The sequence below is a fragment of the Maniola jurtina genome, chromosome 13, assembly GCF_905333055.1.
Source record: "Maniola jurtina chromosome 13, ilManJurt1.1, whole genome shotgun sequence".
NCBI lineage: Eukaryota > Metazoa > Arthropoda > Insecta > Lepidoptera > Nymphalidae > Maniola > Maniola jurtina.
In genome coordinates, this window is record NC_060041.1 from 13,002,730 (window position 1) to 13,014,206 (window position 11,477).

Genomic DNA, 11,477 nt, shown 5'->3' on the forward strand with positions numbered 1-11,477 from the left:
AAAAACTCAAAATCATTTATTAAAAGTAGGTACTATTGTACTCCTTTTGATGGTCAGAATTGATAGATTCGTAAGATGATATAGTGGTGATAATTAAATATAATTACTATGAGGGTTCCAAATGCGCCCAGGTCTGAGAAGAGCCCAAAACAAACATTACAGATGAATGACGTGTCAACCATTTGCCTTAGCCGATCTGACCAACTCTCCGAGGTTTCTTTTCCTAGTTTCAAGTTTTTCAATACTACTGGCGTTCTTTTTTGCGATGTAACCGAAATACTGAAGGATACTTTTCAGACAGATATTAGATAGTCCAGTCCAGAGTCATTCTAGTTCAGGTTACATACATAATTTCTGAATTAAAGTAAAATAGCACGAGAATTATGATAGAGAATCATGAGGTCCGACCATAAATGAACGGTAGGGTCTATTTTATTAACGATACATAATTTAATTTTTAGAGTAAAAATTACAGTATTGAACTTGGGGGTAATGCTGTCTTTGTCTTGGGCGCCCCTAAACCCCGCGCTTCTCTCAGGATTCTAGATGCAATACCCTCGCTACGCTCGGGAGTTACTCTACAATCCCTCGTTACGTTTGGCATTTATCCCGGCGCCCGTGACGTAAGATATTACATTACCCCCATGTTGAATAATCTACTATTATAACTTATTTTTTAGGTAAGTGAACACAACGCTTTCCTGATGATGCTACTGCGGGCGCACTGCGAGTCTAAGCAGCTAAGACACGTTCATGATACTGCAGAAAATAGGTAAGAACTTGATATTTATGCTTTGCAACCTTACTCGGACGGTTTGCACCTCGCGTCGATTACGTCCCACTGACGGTTAGGTACGGTATGCGAACCGTACTGACACGACATGACGACAGCGGGGAGGTGAGCGGGTAAGTGGGAGACGTGCTGCATTCCAGCGAGGTGCAAACTTAGCGCGACCGAATTACAGTGGACCCCCGGTAATCCGGCCCCTGTCTAATCCGGCACCCTCTGTAATCCGACATGTCTATTATTATTGAATTTACTAAATTGGACATACATAGTGAAGTATGATTTGTACTTCAGAGTATGTATGACATATAGAATTTTATCATTGGATTTGTAATTTGTCGGATTACAAGGTACTCTTTTGTAAAAAAATCTATGACTATAGGGGGTCTTAGGCAGTACTCTATAATCCGACAAATTCGATAGTCCGACAATGTCCTGCAAAACGTTTGTCGGATTACCGGGGGTCCATTGTATAGACATCATCACTCATCAGTTTCTCTGTAAAACCCGTTACTTCTTTTTTTATAGATCAGAGTTCCTGAACCAATACTTGGGAGGCAGTACGATATTCATGAAAGCGAAGCGTTCTCTATCAAGCGGCTTCGATCATTTGCTGAAACGTCGACAGAGTAAGGACGAAGTCTTTCCACCGGCTATGAAGAAGGTATTTCGTTGTTATAACACGTAAAAAATGAGTTCTCTCGCGCCATTTTAACCTTAGGTATGTGTCAAAAATACGATTTTAGTCTTTATTTTAAAGGAGGACAGTTTGAAAATCACACTAATATTATAAAGACGAAAGTTTGTGTGGGTGAATGATGTGTGTATGTGTGTATGTTTGTTACTCTTTCACGCAAAAACTACTGAACGGATTTGGCTGAAATTCGGAATGGAGATAGATTAGACCCTGGATTAACACATAAGCTACTTTTACCCCGGAAAATTAACGAGTTCCTACGGGATTTCGAAAAATCTAAAACCACACAGACGAAGTTGCGGGTATCAGCTAGTGAAAAGTTCAGTTAATAAAAAGTAATGATGAAGTCTAGGTTGCAGCGCGCTTGCCTAGAAAATACTTATTTATTTTGAGGTCATTTGGAAGCTGTATGGAAAAGCTTATATTTCAGGCTTATATTTTATCTTTTCCAGGAGCCCTCCCCAATCCCACCCCCGCTAGTGCTAGAAACAGCTTCTGACAACAACAGCGGTGATTTTGCTACCCCAGACAGGCAACGAGGCAAATCCATGACTCCAGGGAATATGGATGAAAGTAAGTAATTTCATGTAACATACATAAATATAGCTTGAAGATCTGATAGCCGTTGGTATCCCAAAGTTCTTGGATGGCAGCCCCGTAAATGCAACCAACATTGGAAAACCTCTGACAAAGTGAACGGATGATCTCAGGCGAGTAGCTGGTATCCACATGACATAAGCGATATGAACCCATATTCTGTCAAGGTTCTTGCTAGTAACCTTCGTTCAACAACGACTCTGCACAAATATCCGTTTAGCAGTTCCATCTACAAAGAAAATCATCAGGCTCCCCTCTAATATAAATGGAAGCAATCTGACGGTATATGCTTCCAGATGAAAAATGAATTATAAAAATGGGTTTTAATTTAATGGAGCTCTGAAGTAACATAACATGTCAATAAAAAATTAAAAAAAAAATTGTTGCAGATCAACCATCTACCCCAAAAACAAATAATATGTCGTTTGACGAGGTCGTTGAAGAAAGCAAAGACGATATCCCTACAGTCAATTCTCCTATGATGGATATGTAAGTGAGATTCATGTTACTAGATGACTCGTATGTATTATATACAGAGTGTAATCAAAATGCTAGCAAAAATGAAGACAGGTGATAACTGATAACTATGGTGAATACTGATAAGATACCAGAAAAAAACGCAAAAAAATAAATATAAAAGTTCTGTACCTATTTTTTAAAAGTTCACAAATATATTGTAAATAAAACATCTGACTGACGCTAGAGGTCAACGAACGTTGAGTAAGTGGGCCACTCGGAGTCAATGCATTGTAGGTGGGGAATTGACTCGAGCTTTGCACGCTGTACATTGCAGGTTTGAAAAATACTAAATCGCTAAAACTATAGAATAAGGCATTTCATTTATTAAGGTTATTGGCATTGGATTGTGTTACACTAAGTCTTTTGTTAGCGTTCTGGTTGAGTTCAATTCAGAACTTTTATTGGAGTACGGAGTTTCAGAGAATTTAAATGCGGACGATTTAAATACGCCCGCGTTTAAATTGGCTATCAAACAAAACAGCTGTTTTGAGGCCGCCATCTTTTATCCAAGCATTTCTAAAGTATAGGTACTGGCCTGAAGTTATATTAGTTTAATTAATAACGATATGTTCAATAGCTTCCTCAAAGTGAGCGACTCTCGACCAGTGGCGACGGAAAGTGGCAGCGAATCCGACGCAACGTGGCGACAAGCCATCTATGAGAAGGTAGTCCACACACCGGCTATTGATCAAGAAGGTAACTTAGCTGCTTCCTCTTATTTATTTATTTACTAGCTGATGTCCACGTGGATTTAGGTTTACAAAAATCCCTTGGGAACTCTTTGATTTTCCAGGATAAAAGTAGCCTAGTCCCAGGATGCTAACTATTTTTATGCCAAATAGATGATATCTGCAACTTCGTGCAAGTGAAATTAGGTTTTTAAAAATCTTACAAGAACTTCGATTTTCCGGGACATAAAGTATCCTATGTAACCTAACTCTTTTTCCCCGATTTCTACCCGGAGCCCAAGAATTTGAGAACCAAGAATTTTAGACTAGCCTGAGAGCACCAGCATTGTAATGAGAAAAGTCATTGTCGAAATTGGTTCGGATTTGACGGAGTATGGAGACATCGAAAAATTTTCATTTCCTGTCTCGAAAAACTTTGTTGTATTTCGGGATACAAACTATCCTATTATATGCTAACCCATAGAAAATAGTTCAGTACAATGCCGACTAAACATGATAGTAATTTTCAGGAGATTCAAACCAAAAGGATTTGCTGGGTCATCCGTTGGCATCCTCAGGCAAGAGGACCAAGGAACAGCTGAGAGAGTTGTGGAAGATGGCCATAGACCAGACCATTTTACTCGTTCGAATGGAAAAAGAAAACGCTAAGTTAAAAGGTATCATTTTTTCTCTTCTTTTTGTATCTTTTTTATCGGCTTCTGTTTGAAATCTTATTTGGTAAATTCACATAGGTTTTCATGAATACAGGAGCAAATGGGATAGAAAAGGCTTAAGAGCCTTTTATGTTATGACCAGAGAATATTTAAACTTTCTAGCAAGTGGCTTTAGATTTTTTTTAAATCTCACTGGAATTTTCCTTGCGCGCGTTTGCCTAGAAGATGTCTTTCAAAATTGATTTGAAGACACCTATATTAAAAGTGGACGCCAAAACTGATTCTGGGAAGGTGTTCCATATCCTAGCGGTTGAAATTAGAAACGAGGAAGCAAATCAACTTCAATCAAACAAAAAAAGTTATTATTTAAAATTTTATTTCAGAGAGAGAAGAGTCCTCAGCAGTTCGCCGTATAAAGCTGGAGTACACCGAGCTCGGCTATTGTGATGCCGGCGTGGCTCTCATGTGGGACTCCCTACTGGCGAGAGATCCTTCACAGCCTATCGCTAAGGTGGATAGGCATATGCTGACCCAAGCTGTGAGACAAGGTAAGGAGAATTTTCTGCTGGATTATACCTGGGTTTCGAGGAACCAGTGTGCATAAACTTTGGTCGGCTCCTTGGCCCGACTGAGACTATTTTGCTCTATCTATCTTCATCTTTTTAGAGTTTTAGCTGAACAAAAGATAGTAAATTAATACGTTTAGAAAGGCTGGGGCTACTGACTAAACACCAGCAAGCTGTACTCAATGATTGAGGCAGTTCCTTGAGTCTCAGTCTAACTGTCAATGTTTAGGTGTCTTATGGAAGGAGTCGCGACCCTTAGCAATGAACAATGATGCAGAGAGTCTCGGTTTAGCTATGGAATGTTCTTAGGTGTATTTTGAAAGATGTCACAACCTTCAGCAATGAGTCAGCTATTAGATGTACTATGGAAGGAGTTGCGACCCTTAGAAATTATGACGCAGAGAGTCTCGTAATGTTTTTAGGTGTATTATGGAAGGTGTCACAACCTCCAGCAATGAGTCAGCTATATGCATGTGTTTAGGCGTGCCCCGCATGTCTCGCGGCGGGGTCTGGCGGTTCCTGGCAGAGCAGGCGTGCCTGCGCATCCCGCCGCCACACCTTGACAACTTCCCAGACTACAACACTCCATACCGGACCCTACTCAGTGGCCTGACCAAACACCAACACGCTATACTCATCGACTTAGGTGAGTCCTTCATTTTCAGACAGTTTTATTTGTCGTCTAGACAAGCGTTGAGCCTCGATAGCTCAACGGTTGAGGAGCGGGCTGAACTCCGAAAGGTCTGCGGTTCAAACTACACCCGTTGCACTATTGTCGTACCCACTCCTGACGCTTTACGATTAATTGTGTAGGGGAAAGGGGAGTATCAGTTACGATTAGCATAGCTAATATTCTTTTTAAACAAAATAAAAAGCGCGCTCCATATTAGGCTGCATCATCACTTGCAGCCAGGCGCTAGTCTGTAAAAAAAGCTTCACTTTCGTAGCGGGATCTACTCCGTTTGACCTTGGGCTCAAGACATGGCAATGTGGCGAGGGAAAAAACGCTTCTACGGTAAAGTTCTTAAGCTGTATATTGGCTAAAGCTGACCTCTTAGCTTAGGGTCTCAAGGATTTTTTAAAATTATACAAGTCATGGTAATCATGACTGATATTCGCCTTATTCTGCCACTAATGAAGTTATTGCTAGGTTCTTTTAATTTCTTTCCATAAATTGTTTCCGGTAGTCTAAACTCTTCCTGTAATAAAGCTGTTTATCTTTCAGGACGAACGTTCCCAAAGCACTCTTACTTCGCATCAGCATTAGGTCCTGGACAGTTGGCCCTCTACAATATCCTCAAAGCGTACTCCTTATTGGATCCTGATGTTGGATATTGCCAGGGCTTGAGTTTCGTCGCCGGGATATTGCTGTTACACGTAAGTTCATTTTCTTGGTTATTTCATTTAGTTTATCTGCCTTCATCATAATCTCTTTCAGATTAAATCTTTCAGGTGATCAATCCTGATCAGATTTTGGTATTATTTATTTATCGCCACCATTTTGTGGTATCCGTTCATAGAACAATTTAGTACCGTACCGCAAGATTCTTAAGCAAAGCTACGAAATATGTACCCCTGGAATTTCGCAACTGTGAATTCATTCAGTCGATGTTTGATTTGAGAATTACTGGGTTGACGATCTTCGAATGTTTTTTTTTTTAAATAGTCTCTGATTTCAATGGTAAGTGCATGATTCAGATTCTAAGCTTGATGTTCAATTCTTGATTTTTTCTTCCAGATGGACGAAGGAGAAGCTTTCATATTGTTACGGCATCTGATGTTCCGACGAGGCATAAGGAAGCAGTATTTACCAGACATGAGCGCCCTACAAGTCCAGGTAAACAGTCAAATTTTTGCATTTCGAAAAGGCAAAATTACTAAAATTCTTAGTAGGTATTTGCTCCTTAAAAGAACTAGCAAGAATTGCCGCAGTTACTCATTTGACAAAGTTTTTTTTAATGGTTTGTTTGCATAAGAAAAATCACTTAGAAAATAACCTAGAAATTTGCTTGCCCTTTACTCAACTCTGTGAAGCTGACAATAATATATTTTATGATCAGATTTTTGGAGTTTCTGGGGTTTTCAATATCTGAAAATTACCTATATTAATATAATTTACTAATTTGATGCCAATTGTCCCATATTCAAATTGAACTAGCGGTATGACCTGTATCTACTATAATAGGGGTACCTTCAAGTCAAGAGTGAATAGGCAACTTCTAGGCAAGCGCGCTCCATCTTAGGCTGCATCATCACTTGCTAGCAGGTCTGATTGCAGCCAAGCGCTAGTCTATATAATTAAAAAAAAACTGAAATATGATCACTCCAATATTATCTTCATTACTTTCAGCTGTACCAACTTTCTCGTCTCCTCCGGGATCATGAGCCGGAACTGCACGCGAAACTGGAATCCCTAGACATCTCCCCGGCTTTGTATGCTGCTCCTTGGATGTTGACGCTATTCACCAGCCAGTTTCCATTGGGTTTCGTCGTCAGGGTATTTGGTAAGTCATAAAATTAAAAAACTTTCCAACAAAAATGGAATACTGCATTTAAGCCACATCCATACTAATATTATAAATGCGGAAGTGTGTCTGTCTGTCTGTCTGTCTGCTACCTTTTCACGGCCCAACAGTTTAACCGATTCTGACGAAATTTGGTACAGGGTTAGCTTATATCCCGGGGACAGACATAGGCTACTTTTTATCCCGGAAAATCAAAGATTTCCCACGGGTTCCTAAAAAGCCATCCGTTTAACTGGTTTATATGTTTGGTACTGAGGTAGCTTGCGTCCCTGTAAATTGAGATAGGCATCTTTTTATCCCGGAAAATCGAACATTTCGCACGGGATCTTTAAAAACGTAAATCCACGCGAACGAAGTCGCCGGCCTCCTCTAGTCTAAAATATTTCTTGGCTATATTATGAGTCATATGATTTCACCATCATAAAAATTACTGGATTTTTTTTAAGTTCATCAGCATCATTATCGTGATTGACGATTCTACAAACCTTAACTTCGAGTGGGCAAATCACTTGATTAAATGTTGTTCTTTTGTTTTACTATTCAGTTGGTTATTTAAACGCAATGTTAATAATTGGGCTTGGTTTAAAGAATGTGATCAACTATAATAAAGGCTTTATTATATTTCTTGGGATAGTCACTAAAATAATTTATTTTAACTATTTCAATACATAAATGCGAAAGTGTGTTTGTTGGTTTGTTCTTCGATCACGCCACTGCGGATCAATGAATTGGCGTGATTTTTTGCATGGATATAGGTTAAACACAGGAAAGGGACATTCTTACTATCCCAGAAAATCTAGATCTATTTTCATTCGCTTGGTTCATCAAAATTGCTCACATTTTCTTCATTTTCTAAATTATTTCACTTTCTACAGATCTCATCTTCCTGGAATCCTTCAACGTAGTATTTGCGGTATCTTTAGCCCTTCTCTCCGCGCACAAAGACGGTTTGATGTTGTGTGAGAGTTGCGAGGAAGCGGCTGAATATTTGAAGCACAAGCTACCTGATATGGACAGGACGATGTATGACAAGGTTATGAAGACGGTGAGTTTTTATCACTAGCATAACTATCAGCATCTCAATGAAACCATCATTAAATTTTTTATCATTATCACTAGAAATACTGTTATCATCTTCAGTTTCAACTTTGCTTTGATGTTTGACTGACATCTGAATATTTATAATGGATGGATTGGATGGACCATTAATATTTTGATACTTTGATATCTTCCCTTTATCATGGTTATTAATTTATTTATTTATTCGTCGATCGGAAAGTCAGAAAGAAATAATTTCCGGAGTAAGTAATTATGTAATTCCTGAATATTTAAATAATGAGTAATAATAAACTGTTCCTTCCCAAGATCGCAAAACTCGACATCGGGCGTCAGTTAACGGAGTACGAGGTGGAATACAGCGTGCTTCGGGAAGAGATGCCGCGTCTCGCCACATTGACTGAGCAGAACAGAATGCTTCTAGAAGATACCACCAGGATGACTGCGGAACTCGATGTAAGTTTTGTTATTCATTCATTATTTTCAAAGGCTATAAATTTCTGATGGTCATTGTGACTTTAAATCCTTTAGTTTAAAAAAAAAACCGGCCAACTGCGAGTCAAACTTGCGCACTGAGGGTTCTGTACTCGGGTATTTTTTCCAAAATTTTGCACAATAATTCAAAAACTATTGTACATAAAAATAAATAAATATCTGTTTTAGAATGTACAGGTAAAACCCTTTCATATGATACGCCACTTGGTATAGTTATCTTACTTTGAAAATTGAAACACATTTTAATTTGTTTTAATGATGTAACAATAAACTCATGATTCCAACGGGTAACCTACAAAAGTACCCTGTAGGTTTCTTGACAGACAGACAGACAACAAAGTGATCCTATAAGGGTTTCGTTTTTCCTTTTCAGTTACGGAACCCTAAAAAACTTTAGATATTTGCTTATTATCCAATTATTATCTGGATTTACAGAGTTAAGAATCATACAGGTCGATTGCGAAAGTAGTGATTATCGCTTTGCTACAATCTCAATTATCATATTGGCACAATTCACGGTATTCTTTCTACGATAGTGCGTTTTGGTAAAGAGCGCGAGATTGTTAGCCAATTGGAGGTGTTTGCGATGGTTAAGCTGTTTCTGGCAAAATATGAAAATTGACTCCCAGAGAACCATAATGAAGTTTCAATACGTATCAAATAAGTTTTGCTCTTTTTTTCCAGTCTGCAATGGATGCGATCGAAAACTACCAGAAAAATCAATCCCGTCTCGAAGCTTACAACAAAGTGATGGAACAACACCTCACTTTGCTGAGCCGGTACATATATACGCACCAGAAACAAGATTTACCGAATGAAATAAAGAAAATTGTACAAAATTACAGCAAGAGACTATCTTTTGGCTCTAAAATTATAACTAAATTCACCACAAATGAAGACGAAGATGAAGTCAAAAAGAATTATAAACAAGGAGCCAGCGCTCCTAACCTATTTGCCAAAGTTTCCAAAGAAGATCTCCTAAATGCGGTGAATAAAGAGAAAAATAATGAAGACAGAAAACATTTTATGATGAAAAAGTCCCAATCAGTCCATTCGGGATTGATAGCAAACAAGCATTTTCCTTTACAAGTTTTGGAAGAGAAATCTGAACCTAAAAGGAGGGACAGTTTACGTATAGAAAATATTGCAAATGAATCTATTAGAGATTTGGGCAAAAAGACATCTGGGTTCTTCGCAAATACACACGAACAAATTCGACAGGAAAGGCTTTTTGAACAACAGTTAAAACATGATTTTGATGAGAACTTAAAAAAATTGGACGATAAACTGTCACCTAAACTCTCAACTAAATCATACTTGGATGACTTAAGTGTCTTCCAAAGCAAGAAAAGTCTTTCTTTGAATTTGAACTCTAATACCAAAGCGAAAGAGCAAAAATTGAATGACAGCGGTTTTGTTACACCTCTAACTCCAAACGATAGGGATGATAAAAAAGAAAATGATATTATTTCAAACATTTCACATCCTTTAAGCGATTGCGATGTTGATATTAAATTCGATGGTCAATTGACGAAATTGAAACAAATTCGTCCTTTGAAAACTAATAATTAAAACATTGTACTTACCATGTTTATGATGGTCAAACTTAGATTCAGTTGGTAAGACAGGCGGTTTAAGTTGTGTTATGGTTACCGTTAAACTCTTACTACCAATAAAAAGCAAAGTTGGTTACTCAAGTCAGCATTTGTCAGTCAAGTAACCTTGACTTGACTTGCCTACTTTTACTGACAGCAACCCTAACGTGACTTTAACCACTGTCATTCATAGAAGTGGATATCAAGTGGATCAATGAAACTTTAAGAAATGAGTTTCCAAATTATGATTTATTCCAAAGTAAAAAATTTACCTACTTAAAATTTTTACAATGCAAAAGTAGAAATTGTAATATTGAGCCACTAGGGTTCTAATAATGGATTTGATGACCTCCTTAGCTAAGTGCTGAGCACTGCAGTCTTATAAACAGGAGACCCTGGGTTCGATTCCCGGAAGGGACAATTTGTCTCTGGTCTAGTTTGGTGGGAGGTTTTGACAGTCTATCGCCATACTGCCAAGTGATTCTGCGTTTCAATAAGACATGTACACAAACTGAGTAAGGGTTTGGGATCAATAAATTCAGTCATTGTGAGCCCTTCCAAATTAGCCCGCTTCTATCTTACTGCAGCATCACTTATCACCAGGTGAGATGGCAGTTAAGAGTAGCTAAGCGATAGTATAGATCTTATGCGCAAAATTTTCGTCGTCGAGAGCATAGTGTTCTCACACAAAGTTTTAATCATGATATAAAAAGTAATATTAAAAAAAACATCACTGCTCTGCCATATTGAATGTAGGACCCAGTTTCTACTTAAGTAAAGAGGAAAAGAAATTATGTCGACCAATGAGATTCATAATAGTTGACGCGAAAAAATAATCATGTCATCTTTTAAAAATCTGATCTCTCAACTCCGCTTAGGTGGAGCCCGGGTCTAACGTAACTTTAACCGCCTGTCATGCAATTGGTCCTTAGATCGATAAAGTACCAATCGACGCCTTTATGCCATATTTAAATGATTGTTAGGCTGTTACTTAATCTCTAAGTGATATAGATATAAGTTACCACTTTGAACTTTGAAAATGTTTGCGGCATAGAAAAAAGGAATAAACGCACTTACCTAATAGCAGACGGCAAAGATTTTCAAAAGCTTATTGTATTTAGATTGTCACGATGTATGTTTAACTTATATTTGGGCATCTTACAACCATATAAAATCTAGATATGTCTATGTTTGCATTGAACTTGAGAAGGAAAACAATCCCAGAATTTATAAAACCCTGTCTAACCCGACGTAGTTTTTGTTTGAGTCTAGTTGTATGATAAGTAAGTTTAAAGTAT

At 38.1% G+C, this 11,477-nt stretch overlaps 1 protein-coding gene across 4 annotated transcripts in view; it reads left to right on the top strand.

Moving 5' to 3' along the window:
* Positions 1 to 11,477, top strand: part of LOC123871026 (TBC1 domain family member 1) — a 61,619-nt gene that overhangs the window by 42,827 nt on the left and 7,315 nt on the right. For 3 of the 4 annotated variants that reach the window (XM_045914556.1, XM_045914558.1, XM_045914559.1), the window contains 14 exons: positions 681 to 772; positions 1,316 to 1,451; positions 1,937 to 2,057; positions 2,471 to 2,570; positions 3,178 to 3,296; positions 3,799 to 3,945; positions 4,326 to 4,490; positions 4,990 to 5,154; positions 5,734 to 5,885; positions 6,247 to 6,345; positions 6,859 to 7,012; positions 7,909 to 8,078; positions 8,399 to 8,545; positions 9,269 to 10,966. In XM_045914556.1, the coding sequence (XP_045770512.1) occupies positions 681 to 772; positions 1,316 to 1,451; positions 1,937 to 2,057; positions 2,471 to 2,570; positions 3,178 to 3,296; positions 3,799 to 3,945; positions 4,326 to 4,490; positions 4,990 to 5,154; positions 5,734 to 5,885; positions 6,247 to 6,345; positions 6,859 to 7,012; positions 7,909 to 8,078; positions 8,399 to 8,545; positions 9,269 to 10,156 (2,655 nt within the window). In that variant the 3' untranslated portion in view covers positions 10,157 to 10,966. Of the gene's footprint in view, positions 1 to 680; positions 773 to 1,315; positions 1,452 to 1,936; positions 2,058 to 2,470; positions 2,571 to 3,177; positions 3,297 to 3,798; positions 3,946 to 4,325; positions 4,491 to 4,989; positions 5,155 to 5,733; positions 5,886 to 6,246; positions 6,346 to 6,858; positions 7,013 to 7,908; positions 8,079 to 8,398; positions 8,546 to 9,268; positions 10,967 to 11,477 lie in introns of those variants that run through there. The other variant, XM_045914557.1, reaches the window with a different exon arrangement.